Below are 13,647 nucleotides of genomic sequence, written 5' to 3' on the forward strand. Positions count from 1 at the left end.
GAGGAATGCGAGTACTGCTACTGGGGACGCGAAAGTGAGCCTATCCCAGGAAATAATTAACAAATCAGTGTCCGAAATCTTCACCGAAGATGAGTTATGAAGAGTTTGAGGCAACGCTGCCCGCGGTCAATGAACCTCGTCGACTACTATCTTCCCAGAAAACATGACAAACAACAACTACCGTGTGTATTAGAACAGAGCTTCTGATGGATTGGCCGTACCATGAGCGAGAACCGAGATACTAGTATCTGGCCACAAGGATGACGCCGTGAGGAATCACCCACCAGGTGGAATAACCCGAAATGAACACGACTGAAAAGCTTTTGCAAGAGGGGCGTGGAATCTGGGAATTGGGCAAAGAAGGGGCTGAGAGGGCTGAAAGGGCCTGCCAACGAAAAAAAAATAAAAATAAATTAGAAAAAAAACTGGTAGGCAACCTGTGCGGTTGTTCACTTCCCACTGAGGATAAACAACCCAACGCATTTCCGTGTCTGGTTCTTAGGTGCCATGAATAGGTAGTTTGGGTCGAAGGAAGGGATTGGCCACGGGTTTGTGCACATGTTATTAGTACTCTCAACATGGGACGGTAAGTGCTGAGTGCGAGTATCTGCCTTTCGATATTTCCCAGAACTTGGGAAGGAAGGAAATCCTGGTCCGAGGAAATAGAGCGACGGGACCAACTCGCACTTTCTTCCTGCCTACGCTAGGAGTTGTCCTGTCAGTCTGAACCTAGCCAAAAGCAGGGTTAATACAGTCCAATTTTTGGTATTTTCATGTCCACGCTTCCGTCCCGGGTAGCTCACCAAGAATGGGCACAGATTATACCGCATCCACGTGTACAGCCGGAGTCGGGAAGTTGAGGCTGCTAAGCGATAGTTAATATCCCAAGTATTGCCGCCAAGCTGGATGATTGGGGAGCGAAAAGCTTGTTTTGTCTTGGCGCGAAGGTGTGTCATTGTCAAGATGAGATGACCAACTTGTTTGAAACAGTGCCGAGACTGAGAGCTGCCAAAAAAAAGGGCAGTGACACAGTGACCGTAACGCAGATACATTCCCCGCAGCAGCCCGGAGTCTTGGACCGCACCCCCGGGCTCTGGATACGAAGGACCGAGAGAGCTCAGCGTGAGCCAAGCGCTGCGGTGGCGTGTGATGGCTCGAAACGATTGGCACGGAAGTCAAAGCGTTCAATAACTATCACGAATGTGTACACGCCGCGTCGGAGGATCCTCCCCGCAGTCCAATTCCTTTCCCCTTTAAGGGACTCCTCGGATGCATCCTGTTCATATATAATTACACTAGGAACGCCACACATCAGTTTGGTTCGATAATATTCGAGAAAAAATCTTGCCGCGTACCTTCCGTGCTGCTAATTTTAACTCTGGCATCTTCCGTACCCGGTAGCCTGCCTTTGTGCTCGCCGGGTTAGGGACTCGCTACTCTGTATTATACAGTATCTCCATGGTGATCAGCCTACTTACACGTGCAAAGCGACACAGGCACTGTAATTACATACTGTGTGTAGACAGACAGCACATGTTCGCCGACCGGATAAGTTGCTTTGCCCATCTCCCCGGCCACGGACTTCCTTTCCTTCACACCGGAGTCTTGGCTCAGGGCAATAACGACCAGGCGGACGGCTATTACATAAACAATAGAAAAACCGATGCTCAGGAGGCGGTCAACATGACGAGCCGAGTAAATCGGAACTGGGACTCCGAGGCAACACGGCCAGGCTCTGCTTCGGAGGAGACTATTTATACTTCAGATTATTATCCAACCCCGTAAACATCTCTCCTCCTCTACGCCCACCCATCAAGCAGGTTGCGGCACTTCTTCACCTTTTCTTGGATCGTGTACACTCTACCAGCCACCAGTTATATTCAAGTCCCCACCATGAAGGTCTGCACCGCTGTCGGCTTCCTGGCCGCTCTGGTCACCAGGTAAGCAACCTCCGGGGAATGCCCTCGCTTTTCTTCCCGGGAACGAAGCCCAACCCCTTGACTTTAGAAGCACCACCTCCCTTTGCCTCCCGGCTGAGCTGACCACCGACATTGTACTCCCCACAGCGTCCTCGCCAGCCCGGCACCCGCCGTGACCGCGGCGCCGCGGGCTCCGGCGGCGGCGGCGGACGACGACGGCAAGTGCACCAAGTACGAGACGACGACGTCGTTCCACTACAACTTCTGCCCGATGTACTGCCTCGAGCCGGACAGCCCGCGGTGCCCCCCCGTGGCCTGCCCGGCGGTCATCATCAGCTGCAAGCCGGGCGAGACCACCACCCGCCCCCCGCTGCCGGCCCCGACCACCGTCACCGCCACCGTCACCAAGGACTGCACCGTCACCTACGAAGCCGACGTCGGCTGCGCCCCCTGCGGCTGCTTCGGGTGCCCCACGTGTGTGCCCGTCAAGACTGAGACGCCTTGAGGAAGAGAAATGCAATGCGACGATGATGATGATGATGGTCGGGATGGAGTGATGGAGGTTCTTGATCACCACACCTAATTAGAAGGGAGGTGAACAAAAGAACAAAAAAAAAAAAATAATGGGTGAGGAGGGAACGAGTGGGGTTTCCTGCAAAAGTATATAGTTCTCTTCTTGCGTACATATGAATGCCAAAACTTTTTTTGGTCATATTATTGCACGCATGAACCAACTGTGGCTGCGATTGGATCATCGAATTGATAATCGGGCGGTGGTCGAACAAGATTCGCGACTGGAGCAGCCCTGGAGATTGGGGAATAATACGCCAATAGTAATATACTGTAATAATAAAAAGTGCCAGACTCGCTGACGGGGAGTGACTCCGTGTCTCGCTCCCTCCACCGGATAATTATTCATCTTCCTATGTGGGCCGACGGGAAAGAGAACACAGAACGGCACCCGGCCTCGTTTGCAGGGTCAGGGTGTGTAGTAGAAGACCTCCTCCACGGGCTTCCACCACGACGGTTCGCCGGACTCGCTGTCTTTGGCGCCCGGCACCAGCGACTCCTGCATCTGGTCCGTCATGCGCCACCACTCGCGGACCTTTGGGTTTGCCCGCATGCGCTCCATGTCGGCTGCGTAGTCGGTCCCGACATACTTGAAGCTCGCAAAGAGGATGCCCAAATCGGCGTCGTGGAAGATGCTGTCTGCGGTGTGGCAAAGCGGTTGTCTTAGCGTGGATTTGCTCCGCGCGCGGGAAAACTCGAGAGGGACACGGTTGCGGTGAGAGAGGAGGAGGGGTGGGGGGTCGGCCTACAGTCCTGTATGTTGCAGTCCCTGATTTGATCCAGCACCTCGGGCCAGACTGCCGCGTGGACCTCCTTGTATTTGTCGACATACTCGGGCTTCAACTTGACGATTTGTGCGAAGCGGCGGCCGGGATAGCGAGCAGCGCCGGTACCGTCGGCGCCTTGGGGGGTTGACGACGGCTGAGACATGGCGGAATCGGGGTGCTGAACGGGGGATGACGACGCGATTTCGGCCTGCTGTTTTCCAAGGTGTCTATTTGAAACAATAGAGGGACGGGAGGTGATGCGCAGTCGTAAGATGAGAGGTAAGGTTTCCTAAGTATGTGATTATTAGCTCGGTGTTTTTGGCCAGGCCCCTCTGGCCTCCCGAATGCGGAGTTTTTATCCACAATGTCCCTCGGGTTAGTTACTGCCGAACCCCACGACGATGCCCCCATACATACCTGAGAAATGTACGACGCACGCCCGTACATTCGAAACAAATGTGCCTTACAGCTCTATAACTGAGGTCTTATTACTGAGACCACAGCCATGACAAGATAGAGCTTCGGGTCTTGTTCAGCCTTCCTCTCTAACAATAAGGGTCGCACGACACGACGTATCGCGAGAATCACTCAAGAGCCCCCCTTTGATCCATGTGGAACGGCGTGCACAAAAACTCGAGATGCCCGTTCGTTGACTGCTGGCCCTTTCTCTGCTCCGTTTCTTTTTCCGGAGCCGTTATCCGGGGGCATGGCGCGATCAACCCGAGGGTTGCTGTACACAGCAACCTGTCGCCGCCTTGAAGGAGAACGAGATGTCTCAGACAGGTCAGATATGCATGTAATTATGTCTTACTGATTTATCCCTGGCTGACAATTGACGGGGTGGTGCGAGGCCTTCTCCTGAAACAGTCAAAGCAGGCAAGTATGGATGAAACGATATGGAGTCCGCTATGTTCGGTTCGTGTCAGCAATCATGGTCCAAAAAAAAAAAAATACCACATGCAAATGATCAATCAAGCAGGAATCAAGCTCGTCGCGGCTCCCGAGCAGATGGATTTGATAGTCACCTAATTAGGCCTCGACTGCATGCAGCGCACAGGATGATTTCACTTACGCCAAGCACAGGGGGAGGACCCAGGACAGGAGGACGTATATCTGCACTTCGTCCCTGGCCGTCTGTTCGGCGTCGCATTCTTGCTTGGGCCGCCAGTTCTCGCAGTCGCGGCGCTGCAGGCCCATGAAGGCCATCAGGACCATGATGGGGACGATGCCGCAGACGGCTATTATTAGCAGCTCCAGGTAGATGATGGCGCTCTCGCTGAAGCGGCGGACGTCCCTTGCGGGGTCGACCAATCCGGCAATCTCGGAAAGGTCCACCAGCATGGTGAAAATGGCCTAATTAACATGTCAATTAGTTCAGGTAAATGTCAATATAAAAGAAAAGAAATAAAAAAAAGAAAGTCAGAGAGGAGAAGATGAGAGCAGTAATTAGGCAGTGAGTGGCGTTTTTTTTGTTTTTAGTTTTTTTTGGAAGGTCGAAAGAAACCTGGAAGAAACCTACCGCGACGAAGGCGCCCACCATCCCCGTCCCGTACGCGGCCCTGAACGAGGCATAGCCGGCACTGCAAATGGTAAAGATGCATAGGCACACCGATATGAGCCGCAGTATGAGATGCAGAATCGCATATGGCGCCGGGTACCGCGGGCGTGTCATGGTTACTAATTTAGTGAGGAATTCGGGTTGCGAGATTGGAAGCCCAGTCGCGAGGATGAAGTATGTTTGAACACGCAAACGGCGGGCCCAAAAGTCAGTCAGTCAGCAGTCAGCATTTGCTGAAGTTTTGAGGCTTGGACCGGCCCGCCAAACGACCGCAAATCCCGCTCCCAAAACCCAGCCTGCGTGCTGGACGGCCATGATTGGTGGTGTTTGGCACTTCCCCGTCATGATCAACTAGAGGCGCCGATTGATTGGTTTGGAGCTGGATTATGGAGGTCAGGGTGGGTGCAGGGGCCCCAGCTCCTTCGGCGCTTTTGCCGATGCGAGTCCGCGCTCTGTTGGACTCTCTCGCTCTGGCCGTCTCTGAATGCGGCACAGCAGTTCACCTCGGTGGACTTTTCTCATGGCCGTTGGCCAGTTGGTGAGCCTTTGAAAGGAGGATGAACTAACAATATATCAACCGGGCGAAGAGAGAGGACTGGTCAAGTTGATCAACTCACGGTTGACCAAATAGTGGTGGGTTTCCGGTCCGGCAACTTCTCCGCCCAAGTGCGCTTTTGCCCAAGGCCAACCCACCTCGCTCATGATGTTCTCGAATTGTTTCCCCTTCCTGTTCAGCATATCAGAACAAAAAGAAAGAAAGATAATTAATCAATAAAATGTCATGCGATTTCGTGCTTGCTTCACTTTTTCTTTCTCTTGTTTTATAAAATCGATGTGAATTAATATCCAAGAAGGGCCAAATGTGGTTTCCGTATCTTTGTAGACAATTAAAAGATAATTATTATCTAATAGTTTGATTGATTCGCAGATGCCTGTAAGAGTAATCAATTGTTTCCCTCTGTACCTGTATGAATCAAGAACTTTGATAGTTCGTGGCTGCGTCTCCTTCACCTGAGGAGAGGATATAAATCTCCCCAAGTTTGAGCAGAAAGTCCGACTCTTTTACCTTCACATAATGCAGCGTACAAACTGATTCATATCTGAACCAACGATGGAGACGAGACGAAGAAAGCGGCAGGAACAAGGTAAATCCTATCGAGAGGGTGGTAGGATCTAATTAATTAGTCCGGGGAAAAGCGGAGAGGATTGTTGATTTATACCTAGGATCTCGAGAATCCATTTAGGATTTCGGGCCTGGCTTTTGGGCCGGCGGGTGGCGCAGTCCTGGCACAAAACCACAGACTAGTTTGAAGATTGGGCTGGCGATTTCAGATGCGGCGGCTCCAAACGGGCCGTTTCAAACCCAATTCTCGGGACCGGCCAACCTTAGCAACCCAGGACCCACAATCAGTCAAAGATGCAGGCTCACTCACCGGCGCTCGGAACCGTGAGTGCGCGCCAGCAACCCTAGTTGACCAGCAAATCTCCACCGGGACCAGCTTTATTATACGATCTTTGTACCGAGTACGTCAGAGACCTCTCCTCCCGGCCGCTGTCCGCATCTCGGTCCCCCTCTCCCCCCCGGAAAAGCCGTAATGGCCCGGGAAACTACCCCATAACAGCCCCCTGCCGCTTGCTGGCGTGCCTCTCTTTGGGAACCCTCCGGCGGTATCTAATTAGGTTTCATCTCTGACTCCTGGGACCGGCCATAAACGAGCACCTGTCTGGTCATCTTCAGTCCGCCACGGGGCCGTCCCCGGAGCACCATGGCGGATTTTCACGATGTCTGACTGTGGACCACGAGGCACATATGATAGGGAACTGTATATTAAACAAACGGGCCGGCCGCCGCCCGAACGATCTGATCGCTGGCGATCTTTGAATCCGCACTTATTTGGGTCATTGTTGTGGACACGTCGGTTTCCCCCTGATAAAGGCGCCGATTTATATCTACTTCCCCGTTTCTCTTAACGTTTCAATGGAGTTCAAGCCGAGCGATCAGTCCAGTGAGACCTCGCCCCTCATCGAACCCGTCGACTATGTAGGCGACGGCGACTTATTCATGGTACCCCTGAAGCGACCCTCCCCGAAGCTACCGTCTTCTCAGTACGGAAACGCGAGGCCGATGTCGCCATCCAGGTCCCCGGCGGCGCCGTCGCGGTCGCGGTCGCCGCGAGCAGACCCCGAGAAGTCTCCCCAACCCACAGAGACACAGCTCGCAGCCGGCAACTACCAGAGCTCGCCATTGTCCGGGTGTACCGTCAAGCCCGACAGCCCCCCCATGTTCATCTCGCCCCTCATGTCTCCCGAGTCGGGCGTGCTAGGAATTGACGGCATCTTAGCCTCCCACGCGATGGGGACTCCCGGGTCCCTGCTCTACAACAGCCCTCCGCTGTCTGGAGAAAACAACACAAAGACGGGCTCGTCGCCCGTCATGCCCGCCGGCTCGACTCCGGTCCGGCACGGCCCGGAACCGCCGTCCTCCTCCAGCAAGGAAGAAGACACAACCTCGGCCAGCCGATCTACCGGTGACAAGCCCAACCAGTCGTCCACGAAACCGTCCTCGGTCGACAACGACTGCCCGGCCGTCGTCGTCGAGCAGAAGCCGGAGCCGGACGCAGGTGAGCCGCCCCGGGCCCCGGAACTCCCTCCGCGCTCCGGCACTCGCCACGGTCTCGCCCCGGGGCGCAGCAATCAGCTGCCGCCTCCCAACCTCGGCCTCGCACTGGACCTCTCCGACGGAAACGACCGGGGCCTCCTCGCGCCCCCGCCGGATCGCATCTCTCCGCGCAGCCCGTTCCGGTTATCCTCATCACCATCGGCCCGGTCGCCCGGCGGGGGCGGCGGCTTCGGCAAGAAGACGGCGGCGACGGGGAGCTGGGCGGTGCCGGACTCGCCGCTGGAGCGGCTGTCGCAGGTGCGGGCGACGGCCGACTCGGCGTACGACCGGGCGCGGCAGATGGAGCTGCGGCGGTCCGAGTGGAAGCACGTGGTGTACCGGTTCCCCGTCCGCGGCGCCGACGACTGGGTCATCGACGCCGACCTGACCGAGAGCTCGCACGCCCGCCTCGCCGAGGTCGCCCGCCGCTCCGCCGACGGCTTCGAGTGGAACGGCGACTACGAGCTCGCTAACATCTACCGCGTCCTCGCTGCCGCCCACACCCGTGTCATGGAGCAGATGAGGGCCGAGAGGAGAGGCGTGCGCCTCTGAACATTTTATTATCCAGATTTCTCTCTCTCTCTCTCGCTCTCTCTCCCTCTCCCTCTCTCTCTCTCTTTTCATGTCGAGGAGGTCGAGGAGAGGTGAGGTTGGGTGAGAGAGGGATTACCCGATGGACGGGATGGCTTCTCTCCTTTGGTTTTGTTCAGATGGGTAACGAGGATAAGGTTTGTCGTTTGGGAGTACGGTGCACTGTTAGGGATCCATTTCTTGAATAGGTAATTAATGTACCTAGGTAGCTACTCTACGAGGACAGTGACAAAATCTGCACATCTATGACAAGTCAATCTTTCCCCATTTCATGTTTCAGTCATGAATGAACGCTTGAGCTTTGTCATTGAGCCAGTTCCTTGAAAATTATGGACGGTAGGGTACCTGGGTACGTAATTTTGCGCTGGCCACGAGACATTTATAGATTAATTAGGTACTCTGTCCATGCCTTGGTGAAATACGTCTGCAAGAGTATTCCCAGCATCTCTTTCCCCGTCCCCATCGACTCGACCTCAATCACATCATCGACCGCCTCTAAGCTAGGTTGCAAAGCCTCTTATCTTAGCCTTTCCAGCGTCCATTTTTCTGATAGCTTTTCGGAAGCAGAAACAGTTCATGACGGGCCAAACAGAACGGCGTTTAAGCCATGACTTCCCATTGTCTGGTGACACCAGCATGGTCACACTGGCATATAGCCTCCCCTGAGTCCACTGCCGCGTTTATCACAGGGCTAGGATCAGTCCCGCAATGACCGAACCCCCCATAAGAAGGCCACGCTGGGTCGGCTGACCTGACGCTGCTCCCGTCTCGAGCGGCAGGCTGGCGGTGGTGGCGATGGTCGGCAGCGACTCGGGCTGAGTGGCGTGGACGGTCACGACGTACGTGGGCGTGTCGGTGGTGAGAACGGTGGCGCGCGTGGCATTGTGCCGAGACTGCTGGGATATGATGCTGCTGGGGATGGGGGCGAGGGTGAAGCCCCTGCTCAAGCAGTCGCTGGTGGTGTTGCTGGCGAGGCCGCCGATGCCGTAGTAATCCTTGCAGTTGTCGCATCTGGGTCATCCATCACTACTGTTAGACTCAAAACAAAAGAAAAAAAATTACAAGATGTAAGATCACTTACGCCATGTCGACGGCACCAGAGCCTGAAGTACAGATGCACTCCCAGTATTCATCAAACCCGTGAGCGTCCTGCACCTCTTTGCATTCCTCGCGAAAGTCCTGCGCGACCGAGCAGATGGCGCCTTTGTCCCAGCACATCTGGAGAGCCAGCGAGTACTCGGCGCCGGAAGGTCTCGTGCCGCTTGCAGCGCTGTTCGTGCTGGCGGCAGAGGTAGAAGAGGCCCCTAGGACAGATGGGGCCAGCAAGCCCCAGACAATGAATACGGAGGCCATCAAGCGGATGCCTGGTATCATTCTCTTTCACGTTGTGTGTCTATGTATGAATGTGCATTAGCTGGAAGTTTGGGGACAGACAGGGGGGCGAGAGGGCGGGCGCAGAATCACATCGTTCAGGTGGTGTGAGCTTAAAATATGGAACACACACTTTGTGAGACGCTAATTAGGGGAAAATAAAGAAAGAGTGTGCTAAGGCAAGACTGAGAAACTACAAAATACTCCGTTATGCAGTGAAAGTGCTGTATAATATATATTATGTACCTTATATACTCCATAGATGTTGGGATAGGTGGGTAGATCAAATCTTCCTATCTCTGTAATGGTTGATGATGGTAGATTCGTGGTGTTGATGGATGAAGAAGGAAGAGGGCCGACCAGGGCTGCCTTGTAGGAAGATGTGGGTGGCTGTAACCCTAGTCCACCACACAATGTCACGGAAGCTAATTACACTACGGAGTACTGTGTGGTGTAGTAAAACTTTTGAGCTAACCACCCCTTGTCTGCCCTGCCTTTGGTTGCAGATCTGTCGGGGTGGTTACTCAAATCAGAACAGGGGATGGCGCTGGAGGGCATGGATCAGCATGATTCGGTAAAGCTCAGCTCGTCCTTGGCACTTTACGGATTATATCCGTCCCGGCTTCACTGGGCCGGAGGCCTTCGACAAGTCTCCTCGGTCTGGCGAGATTACGGATCAATTCCCCCCCATTTTCATGTGGCTTCCTTTGGCCTTACTGGGCGTTGACAGGGGCCAAAAGAGCCTCATTGCGGAGCTAGATTGTTAGCCCATCCCCCCCTTCACTCCTTTCGCGCACCTGTCTTCCCTTGGCCGCCAGACGCCGCCGCGGCCTCGACTTCTCTCCTTGTTGCTAGCCCCATGGATAACTGCCGACTCGTCCCCGTACCAGGATCTGAGGTGCGCTGAAAAGGTGCTGGCAAGAAGATGGCGGAACTCTCGGTTGGATATACAGCCGGTTTGATAGCTTTGGGTATCTTCATCGGTATGTGATGTACAGTGCATACATAACGTCTCGACTTTGCACATAGCTTTTTGTCTTCCCCGGGGGATCGCTCTGTAACGCTAACTCTCCGTGTAACTTCCACGGCATCAGCCCAGATATGGGTTCCCACAGCGATCTCGTTCCTGCTCGGAGGATTTCTTCGGGACGAGGAGACGGCAGCATCATGGTGAGTACCTATTTTGCCCTCCTTACCATTGCTATTGCTCGAACGACGCCCACCGCTGTCAGTGTCAGCCCCCGTACGTGTTCTAACCCGCCTTAACCCTCGGACCAGGAGCGTGGCCGCCAAGGTTCTTCACTCTTCTTACTGGACGACCATCCTGCGCACCGACTCGGTCCGGACTCATGCCGTCCGAAGACCCATTTCGCTTGCGTCTCTGGCCATCCCCGCGGCGACCGTCCTGACGGCAGTAGCTAGCGTGGTGACGCCCCTCGGCCTCTACGAGCAACTCGGGATCGGTGCCAAGGAAGTGGGTAACTTCTCGTACGTCCGCGACACGAGCGCTTACTTCTACGGCACGAGCCCTAGGGGAGCTTACTCCTTCTCGAGGGTATGCTACTTCAGGGTCGAGTGGGGACCATGCCCCTTCACAAACGACACTGTCATCTTCAGCCAGGGCGAGAGCCAGTTTAGCTGGCAATTTCCCAACAACCTGACGACGGACGTGCCTCCCGTCCTGCGCGAGGTGTATTCAAGCGGAACGCACGGCATCGGCACCACCGTCTCCAACTTTTTCGACATCGAGTGGCGGCAGCTGACCACCAAGGTAGACGAGAATGCCATTCTCAACCACGGACGCCCCTATCCCGTGAACATGTTTCGCCAGCTGGACAGCGTGGCCATCGACGACGCGGTCCGGCTGGTCGAGGGCCTCGTCGTGGACGCCAAGTCCGGCGGCATCGGGTTCCGGAACCACACGGTACCCCAACCGCCGAACAGGAACGTCACCTGGCAGGAGGACCTCCTGTTCATCGAGCCCGTCACGAGCTGCGTCGACACCAACTTGACCCTTGATTACACCGAGTCGTCATCCTATAATAACTTCTCCTCGTCCGGGCCGGCCGACTACCGCCTGACTGATCGGGGTGGCTTCGTTCATCTCGTCCACAAACTTCCGGACTACAACCACGACGACCCGCAGGCGGATCCAGATCTCCGGGCCCGGGCATACAGGGCCGCGATGCTCAACAACTTTGCCACCATGGTATATCTCAACGTCACCAATCCGTCCGACAACAGCACCGGCACCAAGTCGTTCCGATACGTGAATTCGGCCCTGGGCAAGTCGTTTCGCGTATCTGTCGACCCTTTGCAGACGTACCGTGCCGCCAGCTTCTCCAGCGACTACGGGAGGTATCTCTTCGGCAGTTCGTTCGATGATGAATTAGGCTATCCCAACCCGTACAACGTGACCAAAGACGGCTGGTTCGAGCCGATATGTATGTCTCGCTCTCGCTCGCTCTCTCTCTCTCTCTTGTGCAATGGAAGGTCTCATTGCGCTAACGTGAATTCCCCTCCCCCCCCCTCCCCCCCTTTATTAATTAGTACGAGAGTGCTCCGGCTACCACCCATATCGCCCGGCCAATATTACCAGCATCTTCGTCACCTGCGGGCTCGTGATTGGCCCTCCCCGTCGGGTCGACGGCGGACCGCAGGGGATCTTCGATCAGGGCAGCAAGTGGACGACGCCGATGTACTCGTGCGCCACGGCGGTCCGCGCCATCATCAAGACGGTGCACTTCTCGACCGACATCGCGTCGGATCCCACCCTGCGTCCCGTGGGCCGCAACCGCGGGCTCGTCGCCCTGCGCGTGACCAATATCACGGCCAAGAAATACCCGAGCCGGGAGTCGTACCCGCTCTGGGGCGTCGAAGACACGGGACGGCCCCTGGGAGAAGTCGCGCCGATCTGGGGCCTCGTCTCGCCCGCCTACCAGGACGCCGGCTTCCCCAACTTGACGGTGGCGAAGCAGCCGTGGCTATATCTTCTCGGGGTCGGTAACGACGACCCGGTTTACGCCAAGAATCTGAACCCCTCGTCCGTCGTCCCCTCCGGCAGCCAGAACCTGCCGGGCGCCGAGTTTCCCTTCGCCGCCGCCAACACCATATACGACGACATGTACGGCGTCAGCCGCACCGACTGGCCCTTCGACCTCTCCGGCCGCTCTGACATGGCCGTCTTCACCCGCTGGCAGGAGTTGGCCGCCACCCCCGAGGGCACCGCCAAGCTCATCAACCTGCTGTGGACCGACGTCGCCGCCTCGGCCGTGGTCGGCACCAAGGGCATCATGCCGCCGGCTTCGTCATCATCGTCGTCATCGTCCTCTTCCTCCTCCTCCTCCTCCTCCTCATCGTTGACCCGGCGGTCGCCGCAGCAGCAGCAGCAGCAGCAACAAGAGCAACAACAGCCGGTGCCCGTGATCCACGTGTGGCCGATCGTGCCGCGGACGCGGTACCACCCGGCGTACGGGATCCCCGCGTTCGTGCTGCTGGTCGTGCTGGTGGCGCTGACGGCGGGGGCGCTGGCCGCCTGGTGGACCAAGACGTCGACCGTGGGCAAGCTGCGGATGCGGCTGCAGCAGCTCTCGGCAGGCCGCATCTTCACCGCCGTCCTCTACCCCGGCGAGGGCGACTTCCGCATGCCCCCCAAGCAGTGGAGTCAGGTCAGCGGGCCCAAGACGGTCAAGTTTGCCGACGGCGAGGGAGGAGAGGCGGCGGCGGCAGCGGCAGGAGAAGCAGCAGCAGCAACAGCAGCAGATGGGGAGGAGCAGCAGGCGGCGGTGCGTGACGCCCAGACCCCCGGGGTCATCACCGTCCCTAGTCTCGGGGACGAGTCCAAGGCCGAATATGTCGAGGAAATGAGGCCGATACGGCACGATCCGTACGGCGGAGGGCAGCAGCACGGCGGCTATATTGCCCTGGCACCTGGCGGCTACGGGTATGATGGGTAGACGGGAAAGGTGGTGCTCTGGTTCAAACTCGTAATTCGCGACGATTATTATTATGACATGCCGATGATTAAACAAGTATTATGAGACGACAACAATTAAAGTCCCGCGGCCTGCCAAACTGGCAATCCTGATGATTAATAATACGCTCAAGGCAGACCAGGGACCTGTGTATATTAGGTAAATGCCTATGCTACATTCTTTCCACCTTCTTCTTCGTACAAGTAACATCTAATTATGAATACTCCAACCTGCCGGC

General features: G+C 56.0%; 6 protein-coding genes across 6 annotated transcripts; 3 read left to right on the forward strand and 3 right to left on the reverse strand.

Moving 5' to 3' along the window:
* Positions 1-1,649: 1,649 nt before the first annotated feature.
* On the forward strand, positions 1,650-2,461 carry P884DRAFT_91246 (uncharacterized protein). Its single transcript, XM_069446168.1, has 2 exons — positions 1,650-1,940; positions 2,067-2,461. Exons 1-2 carry the CDS (start codon positions 1,894-1,896, stop codon positions 2,422-2,424), a joined length of 405 nt encoding a protein of 134 aa, XP_069293641.1. The 5' UTR covers positions 1,650-1,893; the 3' UTR covers positions 2,425-2,461.
* A 166-nt stretch (positions 2,462-2,627) lies between these two features.
* P884DRAFT_91265 (rhamnose mutarotase) lies at positions 2,628-3,799 on the reverse strand. The gene is made up of 3 exons (XM_069446169.1): positions 3,670-3,799; positions 3,239-3,545; positions 2,628-3,128 (listed from the first exon to the last, which is right to left on the reverse strand). Exons 2-3 carry the CDS (start codon positions 3,417-3,419, stop codon positions 2,899-2,901), a joined length of 411 nt encoding a protein of 136 aa, XP_069293642.1. The 5' UTR covers positions 3,420-3,545; positions 3,670-3,799; the 3' UTR covers positions 2,628-2,898.
* Positions 3,800-4,324: 525 nt separating this feature from the next.
* Positions 4,325-4,928, reverse strand: P884DRAFT_303427 (uncharacterized protein; the record flags this gene model as incomplete). Its single annotated transcript, XM_069445028.1, has 2 exons — positions 4,325-4,609; positions 4,776-4,928. 2 exons carry the CDS (start codon positions 4,926-4,928, stop codon positions 4,325-4,327), a joined length of 438 nt encoding a protein of 145 aa, XP_069293643.1.
* Positions 4,929-6,792: 1,864 nt separating this feature from the next.
* P884DRAFT_211885 (uncharacterized protein) lies at positions 6,793-8,025 on the forward strand (the record flags this gene model as incomplete). The annotated part of the gene is made up of 1 exon (XM_069439117.1): positions 6,793-8,025. One exon carries the CDS (start codon positions 6,793-6,795, stop codon positions 8,023-8,025), a length of 1,233 nt encoding a protein of 410 aa, XP_069293644.1.
* Positions 8,026-8,747: 722 nt separating this feature from the next.
* Positions 8,748-9,417, reverse strand: P884DRAFT_273205 (uncharacterized protein; the record flags this gene model as incomplete). Its single annotated transcript, XM_069442572.1, has 2 exons — positions 8,748-9,075; positions 9,146-9,417. The coding sequence occupies 2 exons, from the start codon at positions 9,415-9,417 to the stop codon at positions 8,748-8,750; spliced, it is 600 nt and encodes a 199-aa protein (XP_069293645.1).
* Positions 9,418-10,191: 774 nt separating this feature from the next.
* On the forward strand, positions 10,192-13,585 carry P884DRAFT_232314 (uncharacterized protein). The gene is made up of 4 exons (XM_069439848.1): positions 10,192-10,418; positions 10,530-10,605; positions 10,714-11,879; positions 11,986-13,585. Exons 1-4 carry the CDS (start codon positions 10,361-10,363, stop codon positions 13,389-13,391), a joined length of 2,706 nt encoding a protein of 901 aa, XP_069293646.1. The 5' UTR covers positions 10,192-10,360; the 3' UTR covers positions 13,392-13,585.
* Positions 13,586-13,647: the final 62 nt, after the last annotated feature.

Source organism: Thermothelomyces heterothallicus (genome assembly GCF_042370625.1).
Source record: "Thermothelomyces heterothallicus CBS 202.75 unplaced genomic scaffold P884_scaffold_38, whole genome shotgun sequence".
NCBI classification, from domain to species: Eukaryota; Fungi; Ascomycota; class Sordariomycetes; order Sordariales; family Chaetomiaceae; genus Thermothelomyces; species Thermothelomyces heterothallicus.

Coding starts and splice junctions, on each gene's coding strand:
- P884DRAFT_91246 (XM_069446168.1), top strand. CDS start 1,894: ATGAAGGTCTGCACCGCTGTCGGCTTCCTGGCCGCTCTGGTCACCAG. Junction 1,941..2,066: donor CTGGCCGCTCTGGTCACCAG/GTAAGCAACCTC, acceptor TACTCCCCACAG/CGTCCTCGCCAGCCCGGCAC.
- P884DRAFT_91265 (XM_069446169.1), bottom strand. CDS start 3,419: ATGTCTCAGCCGTCGTCAACCCCCCAAGGCGCCGACGGTACCGGCGCT. Junction 3,129..3,238: donor GGACTGCAACATACAGGACT/GTAGGCCGACCC, acceptor GCCACACCGCAG/ACAGCATCTTCCACGACGCC.
- P884DRAFT_232314 (XM_069439848.1), top strand. CDS start 10,361: ATGGCGGAACTCTCGGTTGGATATACAGCCGGTTTGATAGCTTTGGGT. Junction 10,419..10,529: donor AGCTTTGGGTATCTTCATCG/GTATGTGATGTA, acceptor CCACGGCATCAG/CCCAGATATGGGTTCCCACA. Junction 11,880..11,985: donor CGGCTGGTTCGAGCCGATAT/GTATGTCTCGCT, acceptor TTTATTAATTAG/TACGAGAGTGCTCCGGCTAC.